The sequence below is a fragment of the Neopsephotus bourkii genome, unplaced genomic scaffold, assembly GCF_033783945.1.
Source record: "Neopsephotus bourkii isolate Nb327-2 ecotype Australia unplaced genomic scaffold, CSIRO-AGI_Nbou_v1 NB_1630, whole genome shotgun sequence".
Taxonomy (NCBI): Eukaryota; Metazoa; Chordata; class Aves; order Psittaciformes; family Psittacidae; genus Neopsephotus; species Neopsephotus bourkii.
In genome coordinates, this window is record NW_026902105.1 from 7,085,143 (window position 1) to 7,105,257 (window position 20,115).

General features: G+C 34.7%; 1 protein-coding gene across 4 annotated transcripts in view; it reads right to left on the bottom strand.

The window, feature by feature from the left end:
- Positions 1-20,115, bottom strand: part of CSMD3 (CUB and Sushi multiple domains 3) — a 600,129-nt gene that overhangs the window by 289,742 nt on the left and 290,272 nt on the right. For all 4 annotated transcript variants that reach the window (XM_061373410.1, XM_061373409.1, XM_061373412.1 and 1 more), the window contains one exon: positions 19,080-19,192. In XM_061373410.1, the coding sequence (XP_061229394.1) occupies positions 19,080-19,192 (113 nt within the window). The remainder of the gene's footprint in view (positions 1-19,079; positions 19,193-20,115) is intronic.

Genomic DNA, 20,115 nt, shown 5'->3' on the forward strand with positions numbered 1-20,115 from the left:
CATAGATCTAATGTTAAACAGCTTCTGGAGAAATCCTACTTCCAGCAGAGTGGAAAACGACCACTGGGACCTGTGTAAATGCTTCTCTCAAGTGCCATCCACCCATGTGCCAAAATACAAGTCTTGGGAGACTAAACAAGTTTCTGATTCATACCTTCCTTTTTAAATAAACAACTCTGTCATTTAAACTGCTAATATATGAATTAGCTCTTCAGTAAAATGAAGAGGTCAGTTCAAATATCTCAAAGCTATAATTATGGACGTATCAAGAATTTAAAATATTAATTAAAGTTGAGCTAAATTTTCTAAACAAAATTATTAAAAAAGAAGCCATAAGGTATTTATTTTAGAAGCATCTAAATTTTAAGTGAATGGGCACACAGCCAATCCCATTTACATTTAAATGTAGATGTTTTCACTATGACAGTTAATGAAGAAATTGTCTTGCTTTGAAAATGTTATTCAATTAGGGATGTGTATGTTTATATTAGCATAACATATATTAGTCATCTAATAAGAGCTGAAAGGGGATGACATTCAGTTAAAATCTATCTTTTGGGGGTTTATTATAGTCCAGACTTTGGCTGATATTTTTATCAGAACTAAGTATTAAAGATTTTAAATATCTGAGACAAAGCTAAGCAGTTATCAGGTAAGTTCCACTTAGACTTCATAGTCAGAATTTTGTTATGTGGGCAGGCTATTTAGCAATTGAGACATTACTCCTTTTAGTGGTTTATGGGGAAAAAGTAGATATCAAAACTACTGCCAGAATATTTATTGCAATTTCAACTTGTGCTGTTGAGATTTTTTTAAATGAATGTGATATTATTGATGTGCATGATGTGATATTTGTAGTTTCTTCAATCATGTATAAATTTTTTTTTGACAATAGAACCCAATCTACCTTCATGATGTACCTTTTGAATGCAGCCTGATTAAAAACAAAGTGATTGTTGCTTTTCAGCGATAGGCAGAATAGAATTAAATTACTCATTCTATTTAAAGCATCCTAATTTTGCTGAAAAGGTAGGCAGGAAAGACTATTACCATCCCTAAAACCAATCAAAGAGCCACCACATCCTTTAATTTTTCTTTTTTTTTTTTTCATGGAAACCAGTAGATTAACTGATAGCTTTTTAAGAAGGACATTTGAGGTACTTAGAAATTATGAAGTCTGGCAATCTTCATTTTCTAGAAGAACTACATATTCATGGATCATGCATTTTTCAAAACAAAAACTAAATCAAAACCATGTGCCTCATTTCTGAAAGAGGTGATACCCTATAACAGAAAAATCAGTTGGAACTATAACATCTATCATTAAAAAAAAAAACAGAAACAAAACAACAAACCAAGACATAATTAGCTCTACATCATTCCTACAATTTCAAGGTCAGACTGTTAACATTTACCACAGTCATGGCAAAGAAAACAAAAGCAGAGAAATGCCTCAATGACAAAGTAGGGAAAAGCATATAAAAATGAATTCCAACAAATAAAGGTTCTTCATCTTCCAAACAAAACTACTCCCCTCGTGACCACCAAGAAAGGTATTGATATTCAGGTAAGTTACACACCCTTGCATTCATTGGAATTTCAAATGCATTTACAGTTTCTAATGGATTCAAACACATGCACAGCAACAGCCTAAACCAAACTAACAGATTTAAAACCATCCAGAAAATGTGCAAGTGCTAAGTATTGAGTACTGCACTTATGTTATGCTTTATAACATTCTATTATAATGAGTCTTATTTAGTGACAGCTCCCTATAGTTTCTAGGTTCACACATTAAACTGGGATTCCTAAGTCTCACTGAATTAAGTTCACTGATTGAAGAGGCTGAATGTAAATTACACTCTCTATGAGCTAAGCAACTAAGAATATAACATGTATATGTCCACTGCCATCTAAAGGAAGCCTGAAAATGAACTAAAGAAATATCAGATATAAGACTTATGGAAGGAAAGACATAGTAGTATAAGTTGGTCCCCAACGTCACAAATTTTGCCAAGACAAAATTCCACTCCTTATGTGAAGACAAGAAGAAAGCAACATACCTAACAAGACTTGTATTTTAATGAAGTTGGGGGGAAAAAAAGTCCTTTTTTCAAACAAACCACTGTAGGTGATAGAGAGGACTCAAAGGTGAGAGCATTTGAGTGCAACAGCTGGAAAATGTTTTGTCTATCTGAAAATTGGTAAGTGCTAAAGTCAAGTCAGATAAATTCTTACAGATACCAATTACTGAAAAAACATATTCAACACACCGTGCTGACAACAGTATATTCCTACACACTTATCTAAATTTATAAATCTTAGTGTTAAATAAAAACTCCTGATGGCACTATTGAAAAGGCTAAACTTTCACCTTAGAAATCTGACTCACTCGCTGAAAGTAGTGGTGTAACCGGTGCTTAAAAGCAGGAAAGTAATAAAAATGAGATAACAGCAGAAGGCATGAGAAATGAGAAGTCTAAAGAGTGACATTTATTCTTGGATCATTTTACATGAGATCTCACCGGACATTACCCACACTTAATTTATTTCACTAAAAACACCCAGTGAATTATTTCAGTTCTGCAAGATGGGTGGACATGAAGCCCTTCTCTGTATAACACGATTTGTGGTCTGCCTTTCACTCATAATCCACCTTGGTTTTTAACATTTTTCATTCCACATCCACAATATGATTTGGAGTCTGTGTTTCAGCATGGGATGCCACCCCACACTGCTGAAGATGACAGTCCTATGACACTGCCCAATATCTAAATTTGGTTGTTCACACCAACTTCATTACTTTAGGAGGAGTTTTACTTTCCTTAACGCTACCCCTCACTTGCTACCGATCATTTTAATGAAATTACAGTAATTCAAAATCAGATCTTAAGTAAAATATTTATCATTTCTAGGAAAAATATCTGTTACTAGACATTTGGTTTCACAGAGAAATTCTTTAGACATCTAAATTGTCATAAAAAGATGAAAAGAAGCTAAAAAAAAAAAAAGCAACCAACAAGTTATCTTGTTTTCTCTTTTAGTCAAGTGGATGAAGCTCTAAGGACAGATGCCATACTGAAATTGTATTGTACATGTATTTCACTGAACAGAAGAAAATTGTATCAAAAACAAAATTCTGTTTGAAATACACTAAATCTGCTCATTAAAAGAGGTTTCTGTGGCAACAAAGCCTATCATTATTGAGCCACATTAATTTCTTAAGCATGGCAAGTATATTATTAGCAGTTCAGTAATGGTGACAGGGGGGAACTGGAGTAATGTGAAATTGCAGCTGCACTAGGCCCAGATCACCCTGTGTTCCTAGAATTCATCTTCACTTTCAGCTCAGATCAGAACACGGTACCAAAATTAGGGCAATCTTTTTCAGCTCCCAGCAGTGAATCAGTCCAGGGTTCAATTCTACCGTACCCTAGAACTGTGACAAGTCTATATTTAAGCCTGACAATGACCCTTATCTGCAGTGTTCCAGGAAAAAATAAATTAATAGAACAGAACTACTAAATGCATCAGCAATAAACAAGAAACTTTTTATATCCACAATGAACAAGGCTTTTCAAAGGTATCAAAATTAATAAAAATGTGGAAAAAATAATGCTTCTTTGTAAATGGATGATCTGATTCACTTCATAGATGATAATAGTAAATTCTTTAACACAGAGTTACCAGATTTAATTGCATTTATCTTGGTTGCATTAAAGACTGAAAACGAGAGATAGGAATGCTGACTTTATGGCCAAAGCATTTTGGGGCATAAATCCAACCAGAATTAAACTGATACAAAAGTATTTTCCAAGGCAAGATGAAGTGGTATCTCTCCAAAAGTCCCAGGAATAAATAACCTAATCTGTGCAAACACAATTTCCCTCCCCCCACCTCTCTAAGATACTGACTGAGTTTGGGCTTTTTTTCCCTTGCTGAATTAAAATTGTATCTAAACCACCATATTTAAAAATAAAGATGACAATTGAAAGCATTTCTCATGACATGTTTAAATGGAGAAATCCCTTGTTTTTTAGAAAAATGTTTTCATGTTATTTGTGCTTAATTTCTAGTTATTTGTGAAAAAAAATACAAAGTAAGAAGGTGTGGTGAGATGTTTCCTCCTGGAAACAGGAGGATTAGAGTCACTGAGGAAGATTTATGGAATGATGATTGTTTTGATCAGGTTAGGTCTGGCTTGCTAACAACAAAGAAAAAAGGAATTAGCTAGCTTTGTGCTGGCTTTCCATAGACTTCCTGAACACAGTTTCACACTAACAGAATTCAATTCTTTGCACCTTTTCAGCTTTTTAGTCTTATTAGAATAATATTTTAAGCGTAAATATTTACTCCAGAATTTACCTAATAGAATGTTGTGCTTTATCAGATATACCTATCAAAACAGATTTCAGATAAATGAACAGAGGCTATATGCAGGAAGAAGATCCTGTCCTGGCATAGGAGGTAATAAGTAACACCATTTAAAGAGCAGAGAGAACAAAATCCTGGAAAATTTAGAAAACATCACAAATTTAGTGATTTAATTATGATTCTCATGTTCAGCTGGGTGCCCTAAATACAGAATCCTAGAATTCTAGAGTCCTAGAATCCTAGAATCCTAGAATAATTAGGGTTGGAAAGGACCTTAAGATCATCTAGTTCCACCCCCCCCTGCCATGGGCAAGGACAACTCACACTAAACTATCTCACCCAAGGTTTCGTCCAACCTGGCCTTGAACACTGCCAGGGATGGAGTACTCACAACCTCCCTGGGCAACCCATTCCAGTGCCTCACCACCCTAACAGTAAAGAATATGTAATAACATCAAGTACAAAAGCCACTTAACGGAACTAAAAAGCTGGTAGAAACCATGGTAAAAAAAAAATCTCCAGGCAGCAGTCAGCTGAGTAGTAAAGCCATGTAAAAGCCAATTAATTTTATAACCCTTAATATTTTACTGAATATATCAAAACTAGCAAATGTCCAATCTCTACTGTACATCTTAATAGGATTTTAGGTAAGAGGGAAAAAAAATATAAAGAAAACAAGGAATATACTTGGATAAACAAAAATCCAAACCAACCTAAAACAAAAGTAAAACCCCACAGTTTTAAACACTCTTAAAAACAAGGGGTGAGAGAGTGGGGAAAGAAAAGTAAGCAATTTGAAAAAGACACTGGCAATCTTTTTTATACTACCCACTGGGTTATTATGAGCATATCACCAATAGGTGTGGAGCCTAAATTGTTGAAAGTGAATAAAATTTGACACACCATCTGTTTTTCTCAAAACCCTGTGATTAGCAATTTAATTGACTTTGCACACTATCTATTACAGTACATACAGTGCGACATTTTCACAGTAGGAAGTGATTTAGTTTGAACAAAGTTGTAGAAAAGGTGTCTTGAAGCTTTTGGATTATTCTTATTTCTTGGTGGCTGTATTTCAGAGGGTTGGTTTGTTGGTGGTTTTTTTTTGGTTTGTTTATTTTTTAGACAAAACTGTGCCTAGTGTTCAAATTCTCCCATATGCAACTTTTTAAATGCAGTGATAAAGTAGGATACAAGGCACTATGTCACTATGCCAAGTGTTATTTATTATTTATTACACTGTGTCCATGCTTTCATTTTATGAAGCCTGAGACTGGACTGTCAGATTTTAGGTGTCATAGAATCATAGAACCATAGAATAGTTAGGGTTGGAAAGGACCTTAAGATCATTTAGTTCCAATCCCCTGCCATGGGCAGGGACACCTCGTACTAAACCATATCACCCAAGGCCTTGTCCAACCTGGCCTTGAACACTGCCAGGGATGGAGCATTCACAGCCTCCCTGGGCAACCTATTCCAGTGCCTCACCACTCTAAGTTGATATAAAAAGTTAACAGTAGAGATGGACATGTCAAAAGGATATAAATAATAATTCCCTACAGTCCAAGTATAAGAAATTTCCCCAGTTTTAAGTACACTAACACAATGTACACTAACACAATGTGGATTATTTTTTATTTAATTTCTCATTTTCTTCCTATATATTTACATGGTTAAGTATATGGGGATTTGGAGTGTGGGTGAAAAATAAGAAAACTGAAGCAAAAATAATATTAGCACAGGAAGTTTTAATAAACAGCAGTTGCAATACAGTACCTTTAGACAGCAATAGCTCAATGGCTTTTATCACTGTATATGAAGGTATTTTAGAACTCAAATATGATCTACAGATATAATGTAGAAAGTAACCATAACACTTATGCTACAGATTTATTATTGCAGCTACATGTATAACCTACAACTATTATGTTTTATATGTTTTAAGTAACTGCAAGATAACTGTCTTAAAAACATGCATAGTTGTAGGCAATAAATAATAAATTGGTGATAGCCACTAGGATTTAGCAACAACGTAAACTATGCATTCCATTTATACCACTAAAATGAATGCCATAACTTTTCACTTTTCCCCTCAATTCAGCCAAAACTTTAATTGGCCAATAGGTTCCACTGAGGTGCGAGTTACACATATCACTTTTTTTGGCTAAGTCTGGCACAGCACTCATCATCCTAGTTTCTTCAGATCACCTCACTGAAATGCCTCCTCAAGGAGGAAGGATTTCAAATCCCGCTTTTTGTAATTGAAGAAGATTTTAGGGATCGGGTGTCCAAAATTTCAAAGTTCCTACATTTCAGTTTGTACCCCTGACTTTCTGAGAATTGAGGTTGGTTTTAAATAATGTCACCAACAGATCTTAGTAATTTCCACTACTATTAAATGCCTACTAAAGTTCACCTTCTAGGATGTATTCTATTTGACTTGTGAACGAATTTGTTTAATGTCATCAATTAATTCCATCAGGTTAACATCTGTATTTGCTCAGTAATTTCCATTAATACTCAGAGAAAGTTGTCATAATCTGTCTTTGATTATAATTTAATAAGGTTATTGGTTATGGTTCCCACTTAGTAAAGTTCATTTTCTTCTCAGTTTGGTCTCTGTAACAATCCAAACAGTTCAAGTGAAAATACTTGAGTAACTAAAGCAATAATCAAGATTACTTAGTTTGCAGGCACATGTTCACATCTCTGTATTTTCCCAAGTCATTTAAAATGCAGACTAAATTGATATTCTAGCCTGTGATTTCATAAGAAGCTATTTCCCAATTTTTGTTAGTCGTTAAACAAAAAAAACCAAAAAACCTACTATCAAATGGCTCTCCAGTTCCCCTTAAAAAGAAAAAAAAAAAACAACCTATAATTTACAAAAATTAAAACAATTCCCTTAATTGCCTTTCTGTCAAATTGAAGCTCCTTGAAACAATTTAGAATTTCTAAGACAGTAATCTCAAATGCTCTAAATCCCAGGAGTCTACTATAAATAGTTCAGACCAGTTCCTCCAGACACTGTTTAGCTGAGAAGTCAGCTGTGGCCTTCTTTCATTAGTTGTCTCCATCACTTCTCAATCAGCATTAGTAAATAATTCACCACAGAATCAGCAAATTCATGAAGTTGCACTTTTATGATGCAGTTGTATGTTCATGTATGTACGGTTCCAGTAACTGGCTACCAAGCACTCTATCTACACTCTAGGCAAAATGATATGATGTTCAATCTGGCAAATTAAGTGAAGTGATACATTTAATTGGAAATGTATTCAGCTGGAATGTCTCTCTTTTTTTTTTTTATTCTTTTTTTTTTTTTCTAAGTATTGAAGGTGTTCCAACCTGAGGGTATCTAGCCTCTTATTCCATGGCAAGTGAAAAAATACAGTACTTCAGGTCTTACAAAGCAAAAAGGAAAAGGTATTTTCCTGGCATTTCTCAGTGTATCAAAAATAAATCACAGAAAATCATCTCCAAGGGATGCTGGATTGATATAAAATGCTTTATTGCCAGTCATATGAAGTTAGAGTCAGAAGAGATTTAAATTAATTTACAGGGGAACAATGTAAACAGCAGAATAAATGTGCAAATTACCAGTTAAAAAAAAACTTCTTTCTTGCTTAAAATAGAAAATCCATCTTTAAAAACCCCACATTTGTTCCCCAGATTATTTTCAGAATGATATAATTTATAAATATTGACAATTCTATAGAAATATTTGATGCTTTATGAAACTTTGAGACAAAGTAAAAGAAGGAATTTTTCACTGAAAGTATAGGATTTATTTACTTTCACATTATTTCCCCCCACACACACACACATTTAAAAACAATAAAGTTGTGCCTTTTTTTTTTTTTTTTTTTTCCCCAGCATAAAATCATAGATTCACAGAATCATTCAAGCTGGAAAGGGCCTCTAGAAATTATCTGGCCCAATCTCCGTGCTCAAACAGGGTCACCCACCTACAGCAGGTTGGCCAGAACCATGTCCACTCAAGTTTGGAGTTATCTTCAAGGATAGGTATTCTGCAACCTCTCTGGGCAACCTGTTCCAGTGTTTGACCATCCTTGCAGTAACAGAGTACTTTCTTGTATTCACATGAAATTTCTTATGTTTTAATCTATGACAATTGCTTCTTTTTGTGTCAGTCTAAGTTCAGTTTCTAAATTCAAAAGCCTAGAAGCTTGCACCTGAACTTTAGAGATTTTTAAAAAATATAGTTCTGAACATTCATTGTCTCTTTAGAGTCAATGTGACCGAAGATTGCATCAAAAGCACTAAATTCCACAGCACATTTTCTAGAAAATAATTAAGTTTACCTACTCATATAAACTTTCAACTCTCTAGGGTTTTTCTGTCATGCACTTTTTTTAGGTATTCAATAAGATTTCAGAAATGTTCCTGAACCTACAAGGAATTTGAGATCATCTACTCTCACTTTGTGTTAAGAGAGAAGGAAAAGGGGAAGTGAGAGAGGGGGAGAGCAGAGAACAGTGCCCCTGGAAAGCAGATTTTTTCATGTAAATGGAAACTTCTATAGCTGAATAATCTATTAATTGGAAAAAAAGAGATATGACCAGATATGAAAATACTGAACATGAAATAAAACAAATTTGGCAGGTAGCTTCTCTAAGCTGCTGCTTAGAGAAAACAAAGACTCCGCTGAGCACCTCAGCACCATCTTGGAGCACTGCCAATCCATGCATGGTTTCTGATAAAATTAAATCTTTCAGTCTTTTGCACATGTTAAATGGGCAAGAAAATGAAAGCTAAAGCCAAAGGGAGATGCCACTGTCAACCCATCCATACACCATATAAAAAAGAAACAAAAATATACCTCAGGGGAAACATTCTTTTCAATTAGCAGCAACTGACCAGATGACACATACATAGAGTGAGTGCCTTGACTGCTCAAGAGCTGTGAATTAATCAGTTTGGAATCCCTTCTTCATTCCGAGAATACATTTAAAAAAAAAAAAAAAAAAGAAAAAAAAAAGAAAAAAACCTTGGACTTAGAATTCAAGGAGTGACAATGATTTTTGATGTGACACCACAGAGATAAAGTCAGCCTCTCATGATATTAGAGACTGGATTTTTCTCTCATATGACGCTATGTTTTGGATTTGTGTTGAAAACAGTGTTGATACCACACTGATGTCTTACCTACTGCTGAACAATGCTTACAGAGTATAAAGGCCTTTGCTTCTCATCCCAACCAATGAGTAGGTTGGGGTGCACAAGAAGCTGGGAGGGAGCACAGCCAGGGCAAATCTGACCCCAGCTGACCACAGGGATGTTCCTTAACATATGGCATCAGGGTCAGCAGATAAAGCTGGGGGAAGAACAAGGAAGATGGGGACTTTCAGAACTATGGAATTCATCTTGCAAAGTAACCATTACAAATTATGGATTTCTGCTTTCCTGGAAATAGCTCAACATCTGCCTGCCAGTAGGAAGTAGTAAATGATTCATTATTTTGCTTTGTTTGCATGTGCAACTGCTTTACCTATTAAACTATCTCTGGTTCACTCCATAAGTTTTCTCACTTCTACCCTTTGATTCTCTCCCCAGTCCTGCTGTGGGGGCTGTGAGCCAGTAGCTGTGTGGGGCTTAGCTGTGGGTTAAGGTTACCCGCAACAGCTGGGTAAACCTAAAGCTTTATAGCTCATAGGCATTTTCTCTGAAAATATACTACAGAAAATGCCAACAGCAAACTGAAATAAAAAGCCATCAATAAATTTAAGATACAATCTACTCTAATACAATATAATTAATTGCTGCTTCTTAGAACATGAAATTACATGGTGAGAAGGCACTGCTGATGTGGTTGTTTTCTCATGTTGTAGCACAGAAATTAATTATTGACTTGGGGGAAAAAGGTAAAAAAAACACCCAAAACATTCCCATGACATAATGCTCAGCATTACAGAAGACTCAGAAGTTCAAAAGTGCAAAACCTCAATTTATTATTCTGAGTATTTTACTCAGAAACAGTGAAAATCCTTCTATACACATACACTTTAAATTTAAGTTCTGACTGCATATTAAGTACAGTGTCTACCTAGTTGTAGCTATCTTACATAATGAAACACAGAATCATAGAATCAACTAGGTTGGAAAAGACCTTTAAGATTATCAAGTCCAACCACTACCCCAGGACTGCCAAGTCCGCCATTAAACCAGATCACTGAGTGCATCTACATGTTTTTTGAACACTCCCTAGGGACAGTGATTCCACCTCTTCCCTGGGCAGCCTGTTCCATTGCCTGAGCACCCTCTCTGTGAATAAGTTTTTCCTAATATCCAACTAAACTGGCGCAGCTGGAGCTGTTACATCTTGTTCTATCACTTGTTACTTGGGACTAACATCAGAGCAGAGAAAATCCTCTGCTCTTCTTTATAGATAATAATATCAGAAATGTTCTTATTGCTAAATTCTTTTCATTAAATATTGTAAAGCAGAATGGAAGATCAAGAGTTTTATTGCACAAAAATAATTAGTAGTGGGAGTCACCTTCAAATAACAATTTGTCTGACCAGAACTCAGTACTGACACGAGAGTTATAGAAAAAGAAATCAGAAATTATGTGTCATGGAAATACTTACCTTAATTTTAAACAAACAAAACCATTAAGTAGAAAAAACATTATTAAATTAAGTCTTGTTGACAATAAATACCCTCATTTTATAAATCAACTTAGAGAACAATATTAAACAATAGGAAGATGCAGAGAAATTAAAATTAAAATCAATAATCAAAAAGCAGTAATTACATCTAGAAAAATATTTTGGAGAAATAGGTGAAATTAAGATAAACTACACAATTTCAGTTTCTAAGAACATGCTTTAAGACTGAAGACCTACTTTCATCAGCTTTGTAAAGTTAACAGAACCATGAAAATTTCTTGATAACAAAAAAGTTCATCTTCCAGAGATTATTTTAAAAAACAGCTATAAACCCCACACCCATACATGTTCTGATGTAATAGCTTTTTCAGGCACAGTTTATTGTTAGACCTCATATGACCTTAGACCAATATATTTCTATTGCAAGACTGCAGGATTACAAGAAATACTGTCAAAAATCTTTGAAAAACTAAATTCCAGCAGCTGCATACAATTTTACACTTTTTTTATCCTCCTACTAGATGAAATTTTTAAGACCTTCATTATAACGTAAGCTGCACAGCCTCTTAAGTACTCAGAAATACCATTTAAGGAGCCACAAAAGATCAAATTTGATGCAACATCTATCTATATTTCTCTCTATAAAAATATATGAACTAGGTATATGTTTTGAACATTTATAACTTACAAATTGCATACTAACATTTTATATTTTCTTGGATTACAAGTATGTATGTGGGTGTTTAAATACACATATACATGGTCAAATTGTTGCATGCAATCTTGACTAAGAGTAGACAATGGGTGGCTAGAACAGCACAAGTCTTTCTATTTAAAATCAGATGCAAAACAAACAAACAAAAAGTATCTTGACACACAAAATTTCTTATCTCAGTAGTAAAATTAACATAAACTTTTCTAATAATGAAGATAAATTATCGAATTATCAAAGACAGATGTAAAAAGACCTCCTGGACAAAAGTTGTAATTAAATAAAAAAAACAAACAAAAAGGAACGAATAAACAAAAATATCCACAAAGAATTCCCCCTTCGCACCCCAAAACACAAAATCTATCCTTATGCATCAAAGTTTTGAAAGAACTTAGTTTCCAGCAACAACATATGATCATTTCTAAACTGCTTCTGGCAAATAACAAGCTTACCAACAAATAATAATTAAAAAAATAAAATACTCCATCAGAGAGGACAGAAATCTCTGACCTGCGTTGCCATTTCTGTTGGCTGCTGAAAACAACAGCACTAAGTATTTGGACCTATGGCCACAGGAACAGAGCTTGGATTGAGGTCTCCTTAGGCATACAATTTGAAGTGTGGGTAAAAAAATTTAAGGAATGTCTGACTTCTTTAAGGTGATCTTACTACTAGAGCACAGAGAGGCAAATATAATGTTTGTTTAGAGAATGAGTTTCAAGGGGCATCTGAAACATAGAGATTTGTAAATCTGAGATGTAACAAAACTGTTGAAATTATAATAAAAAGACAGATACATCTGAGACATGGATAAAAATTACATCCACAAAGCAGTACAGCTTTTCTAAAGGGAAGTCGTGCATTAAAGCACTAATATAGGATGGGCAGTATTTTCAAGAGAGATCTGAAATAGGAATGAGCTTGAATGACAAAACTTGTCAATAACAAACTTTCAGCAGAACTGGCATCAGGTTCACAGAAAGTTATGCTGTATTTGTAAACTACTGGTTACTGATCTTTATTTTCTTTTTTTTTTATAGATACAAAGCACTATTGTATTTGAGAATTTGAACTAACCATGACACTTAAAAGGTTTAAAGCCATTTGCATTGATTTAGCACATGGATTTTTACTGTTCATATAAATCTCTTCTTTCTACAAAATTAAGTTAGGATAAACAAGGAACAGAATTGAGGGTATCAGAATGCAATTAAATAAATCACTGGCATGATCCTGTTCAGTTACTTCAACTACAAAATACACGCAAAACAAACACAGAGGAAAATGGGTACAAAGGCAATAGAAATCATCAGAACAATGAAAACACCTCAAGAGAATATAAACTGAAGCATATAAGATTGCAAAGTTCAAAAAAGAAACACGTCAGAGATTTTGATGTGCAGAAGGTACAAAAGTTTCACTTTCCCCTTCCACACAAAAACAAGGATTAGGTAGAATTAAAAAAAAAAAAAAAAAAATCTGTCTTATAAAACCCAAAATTATGCAATGAAACTGCCCATGATCTCACTCATTTCAGTATTTTTTAATTATTCTATTATATGAACAAGAATTAAAACCATACTTTTCTTCATAGAATAGGCATGAAGATACATGTTTCATAGATAAACTACTCTTACAACCTGTTGAGATGAGGCCTTCCTGAGCTTAGAGGACTAACACCAGATTGATCAAACTAATTCAGATCACCTATGGTTCTGTCACCAAAGAAAAGCAAATGCTGTTGAGCAGTTAGTCATTAAAAAACATCACCCTGCCATTTGTGACAAACCTCAGATATGTCTGAAACTCAGTGGTTACTGCTAGGAAAATAGGACGACATGCAGCTCACAAACTCCAGAAGGCTACCCGAGGCTGCAATAGTACCCCAAGCACTCAGGAACACAAGTCACACTGGTTGAAGCAAGATGAAGTCATGCTTAAAGCAAAAAGAAATGTTATGAAATACTGGGTGTCACAGTGTAAATCCCACATCCTAAAATTAGATCACTGATGCAGAAAACTGAATAAGCAAATCTACTTTGCTTCAAATTCACCATTTACCTACACTCCTATCTAGCTTGGCATCTCAGACAAACCTCTACCAAAACTTCCAATTACATTCCAATAAAAATAACCTTCTTCAACTTCATTTTCTTACAGAATTAGAGCATGTCTGATAAATTATTTTAGTTAACAACAAAACCACACAGATTCTGTGCTGATAATAGGCAGAGCTATCAGGAGAACCTACTGATCTAAGAGGTGTTACTAGTGTGTACCTGGTTATTTGGAAAAAAATAAAGACACACCAAAAGAAAATATCCCTCAGATCTGGCTACTGCTTAGAAATTGAACATGGGATACTGAAACCCATCAGAGCTAGGCTGCTCTGTAGACAGTTTCCTTTGTTTCAGGCAACTCAAATCTGACCTAAACAGATGTTTCGAGTGCCCGTACTATAGTAACACAGGATGGTTTTGTACTGTGTGTTTACAATACTGACTTCATTGCTTAACTGAACTTTTCCTGTGAATATACACCATGATTATTTACTATTTTTTAATCCCACAAATTCTGTGCAAAAGAAGTTTACTTTGAAAAAAATGTATAATGTATATTTTTTATTTATTTATTCTTTCACGTATATCCAAAGTTACAAAAGGAAGCTATTGCACTTGAAAGCTACTCCAATTAGAGTTCTCATGTATAATTTTCCAAGAAATATTCCATTGCTAGCTTCTCAGATTTTGCAAAATGAAATAGTCACAATTCTTCAAAATCTTATGCTCTTATAAAAACAGTTTTCTAGATTTTGAAGGCTATGCCACATTTCTATCAGTTTGTATTGTATTCTATGCAGCTGTTTGGTTGGTTTTTTTTCTTAATTATAGATGAAAATCATTCAGTTAGTGTTTTAAAATTTTTTGGAGATTGTTTCTCCACTGTTTCTTTGATAGTTTCTTCTTTCCTCTTCACCATGGCTGTGGGAATAGAAGTACTACTGTGACAATATAGTACTATTTCCTGAAATACTGAATGACACAAACTATCACGCAACTTGTCATCAGAATAGAAGTACTACTGTGACAATATAGTACTATTTCCTGAAATACTGAATGACACAAACTATCACGGAACTTGTCATCAGTAATAACTATTAATTTGTAATTTGGAAATAATGCACTTCAAAATACAGATTCCTAAATATTCCATATTTTCACATTAGAAAAATCTACATATAGATTTGAAGCATGAAAACAGCTTAACATTGGTGAGATTAGAGGTAAAATATCTCTCTAATGAGGCAGTGCTTGTACTTCTGTCCTGCTCTTTTCTGTTATTTATTCTTATACTTTCCAGAGTAGTTTTATGTTATGAGATACCGGAAAAGGAACTTCAAAACAACAACAGCTGATTTACTTTAAAATACCCTGTCTAATGTTTATATCTTTATTTCATATTTAAGTAATAATGTGACCTAGCTGTTAAAACCATAAAATAACATCATATGCACCATCTCAATCTAAAAGAAGCCACAGTTTTATTATTTCACAAAGTCTTGCTAGATTCTCTCAAATGGCAGATACATAAAAGGGAATAAAATTTTAGTTCCTGTAAGAACAAACAACCTAAATTTAAAAGAATTATTCAGCTGAAAACATACTAATGCAGAGGTATTAAAAATTCATTTGTCTATTTCTGTCATTACAGATGATATGGCATATGCAATTCTAACACAGTCAGAAAAGATGTGACCTTTCATCTCACACCTTGAGCAAGTACACCATTTCAGAGGACAATGATAAAGGGCATTCAGTAACGACATCCCATAAACTTCTGGTCCTCCCGTCATATTCTGTGCAGGACTCAGAACAATTTATATTCTTGAAAATGCCTGCCAGACTCAGACCTAAATGTCAACTAGACTGAAGGATATCTTTATATATTTTGATGAGATGAGACATGCACATTTCCACTGCCTTTGTAGTTAGCTGAGTCTCCGGATGCACAGAAGCTGGTTATTTTGACATCAAAACATTTTAGTGTTAAATTAGTTTAGCTATTAGAAAGTACTGTTATCAAATGCATTGTCAAGTAATTAACTATGACATAAGCAAGTCTGTAAAATGAAACAATAGAAGATATAGCAGTATCTATGGAATCTATAAGGATTTCATTGTGGTTTATTGGTTTTATTTGGACCAGCTTTATCATATCCTGATAAAAGCCCATTGAGAGCTGGAGCACATGAAGAACGCTATCCTGATGCTATTCAGATGCAACTCATTAATTACCTTAAGGGAATGTAATTTGTGCCTTTCAGGATTGATCCATGATGAAAACTAAAGCAAGGGGACTAAAAATGATCAGAAGATTCCATTCAAAGATCACATTACTGGATCTAATTTAGAATGCTAATGTATTTTCACCAAAGTAGAAACCAAGGTGTGTATAAGTAGACAGAGTATCAGCTGTAGCTAGGTGTTTAAGTGGATACTGGAAATTATGAGAAAAATTGGTCAATGAGAAAATGAACATGAGCTGGCAGTGTGCGCTCGCAGCCCAGAAAACCAACCGTATCCTGGGCTGCATCAAAAGGAGCATGACCAAGGAGCTGATCCTGCCCCTGTACTCTGTTCTCGTGAGACCTCACTTGGAGTATTGTGTGCAGTTCTGGTGTCCTCAACTTAAAAAGGACATGGAACTGTTGGAACAAGTCCAGAGGAGGGCCACGAGGATGATCGGGGACTGGAGCACATCCCATATGAAGATAGGCTGAGAAAGTTGGGAATGTTTAGCCTGGAGAAGGCTGCGTGGAGACTTCATAGCAGCCTTCCAGTATCTGAAGGGGGCCTATAGGGATGTTGGGGAGGGACTCTTCACTAGGGACTGTAGTGATAGGACAAGGGGTAATGGCTTAAAACTTAAACAGGGGAAGTTTAGACTGGATATAAGGAAGAAGTTCTTTACTGTAAGGGTGGTGAGGCACTCGAATGGGTTCACCAGGGAGGTTGTGAATGCTCCATCCCTGGCCGTGTTCAAGGCCAGGTTGGACGAAGCCTTGGGTGCCATGGTTTACTGTGAGGTGTCCTTCCCCATGGCAGGGAGGTTGGAACTAGATGATCTTAAGGTCCTTTCCAATCATAACTATTCTATGATTCTATGAGGTTCAAGGAAACAAGTTATAGAAATAGAATTTGATCTAGTTCATTAAAGAGGAATATAATTAAGCTGGGCATACATTCTTAATAATCTGTGTAGTAACTTAAAGTGTCCTTTGACCCTGACTCCTAGAAATCACAATTCTCTTTATTTCTGAACATTCCTGAAAGAAAAGTCTTTGCAATTTTCTGATTCTAGTAAAGTGAGTGATATTTCATAGTCCTGAATGCACTGTTCTAACTGAATCACTCCGTTTACTTCGCTGGATTTTCAACTTGCAATTCGTAAGTTTCAAAAATCTAGTTGCATAAATCATTAATTAAAAAAAAACAACCAAACTTGCTTCCATAGGCTAGATAGGTGGGAAAAACAAAAAACAAAAAAAAAAAACCAAACAAACAAACAAAAACTGCTGACCCTCCACACAGAACCTACCCATTGAATGCGTGATGCGTTCAAATGCTATTTAGCGAGCTACTGTGAAGTACCAGTGTAATGCAAGACAGAAATACAAACTCAGTATCTAGATGTGTAATCACAAAGTTGATTATATGGAGATGAGATTGGGAATGTTCACCCTTTCTGTCCCCTTCTACGTGTTCATGTTCAATTAATTTTATTCTTGCAGAACTATAGCTTCTAAGAATAAATGCAACTCATTAATGAAACAAAACATAGTGGTACATTATAAGACACTAGACAGCAATCCTCTGCCTTTTGCAAACTAAAACTGTTGAAGTAAAATTAATTTTTACTATAAAAGAATCCTGTGAATAAAGGAAACAGCTACTTTAGTTGTGCAAACTACTGAATTCAGCTCTAAAAAGCTTCCTTTTCCACTCAACTATGGTTTAGGTTTTGTTATATTAATACTTAAACTTGTTTATATTAATCATTTTTCTAGCCCCTTTCAGCAGCTGGAATGTAGAAATCCTGAGTATTGATAACTACAACACAGTAAAGTAGTAAAATTTTTCTTTCTTAATCCACTAGATCTGTATATCAAGAATGCCACAAGCACAGATGTGCCTTACCGCTATACAGTTTATTATATGCAAACAGCCAAAGGGAAGTTATGGGCAGAAAAAAAACCAGCAAGTCACATTGTGCCACTTTACTCCCAATATGCTTATACACTCCAACCACCTATCTTTAGTAATATCAGCTCCAATTCTAATACACAGATGCTGGTTTAACCTTTCCTTCTTCTTTCTCCACTTCTGATGAGTAATTTTAATGAAAAATCATACTTTCTATTATCCGGTTTTGGTGGTAGGCAGCAACCATGAATTTTATTTTTTTTTTGCAAGAAATACATGCAGCTGTGTTAAATCTAATATAAAAATAATAAATATAACCAATTCTGTAATTATACAATAGTGCATATGTGCATATGTGTATGTATATATACATTATTCTTAAGTTTGGGGTTGATTTTTGCTGTTAATGGTCTATGAGAACTTTATGTTCTCCCAGAAACATCAAATAGCAACAGCTATTTATGTTATTCATTATAAGGCACTCACACTTTAAGACTACAAAGAACAGCATTATTAGGTAAATTTTAATTTGTCCTGGCTCAAAACTCATCAGTAATTCAAATTCAGTGGGGTTTTTTTCCTGTTCTGGTAGGCATGCTAAATTTTCCAGAGATTGTAGGAAGTAATCATTTCATAGAATCATGGAATAGTTAGGGTTGGAAAGGACCTTAAGATCGTCTAGTTCCAGCAGCCCTGCCATGGGCAGGGACACCTCACACTAAACCATGTCACCCAAGGATCTGTCCAACCTGGCCTTGAACACTGATAGTGATGGAGCATTCACAACTTCCCTGGCCAACCCATTCCAGTGCCTCAGCACCCTTACTTTACATATTTAGCTTTACATAATCACAGCATTATTTACTTTAACATTTTTCAACATGAAATAACAGAAAATGATTATAAAACTATATGCCAAAAAATCAACCGCTATGAGAACACAACAAACAAGAAGTATGCAGTTTCATGTGACGTAAGACATTTAAAGAGAATAAATTTATCTTTTATATTTGTTTTTCAGCTCAGCTGGTATTTTCTTGTTTTTAAAACTTTCAGAACTGAAAATAGAATGCATCAGTAATATGAAAGAAAAAAATCATAATATAGGCATAACTTTTTGTATACCATTAAATTAATTTCCAATATTGTATTGTTACCTTTGTAGTTAACCTTGAAACCGATTGAGCCCACACTTTCATCTGTTTGAAGATGCAACCACATCTGATTGCTCATGCTCACAATTAAGTCGGGTACAAAGCTCCCAGTTAACCTATAGAAAGAGGGAAAAAAAAACCAAAACAAACTAAATAGATTAAGTAGCTCGATTTGGGTTTTGCTTTCTATAAGGAATCTAAATAATTAATTTTCCTTTCTTCTTTCTTTTTTTTTTTTTCTTTTAAATTAATTGTATTCTGCTCACACCAGTTTTGTTACCTGCTGGCTGGTTAGTCATTGCAGCTTTCAATGTTCCAATGATGCAGATTTGGCAGCAGTGTATAAGCACAAGCAATTACTGCTTGTGTTCTACTGAAATATTTAATCTCATCTTCAACTGCTGGTCCAGAAAGACATGCATCTCCCCTAATCTGGAATCTTATCTAGGAGTCCTGTGTGGATGACTCAGGTACATGCAAGCATACCAAACAGCATTAGAAGCCCACAATAAGGCACCACATTTATTCTTCAGAAAATGTATTTCTCTGGTATACAGTTACCCGTTTGGAATACACACATTGTGTATTTAAGAGGAATTAGCTAATCTTAAATTGCAATATGTAGTATTGTTATGGAAGTCCATGTGTTCCATGCACATCTCACCTCCTCCTCTACCACAACAATCAAAGAAGCTGCCTGACAGACTGAGCTGACATTCATTCCTTCATTAACAAAAATACCAGAAGTTACAACTTTAAAACCACCCAGTGTTACATGATGCTGAGTAATTAGAAAGACCTGAATTTGGGTTTTAATTTTTACCTTCTTTTTCTCACTTTTCATATAGTTTGCAAAAATTTGCCAGTCAATGATATCCTAAATGCTCATTCTGTTTGCTGAATGAAATCCTGTGATAGCAAAAAGGCTATGTTGTGAAAGCTGCAGTTTTATACTAAATTACATTTCTTCCTCAAATCTGCCTCAAATTTTGTAAGAGTTTATCAGCTAAAACAGAATGGTGGAAAGTACCAAAGCAAT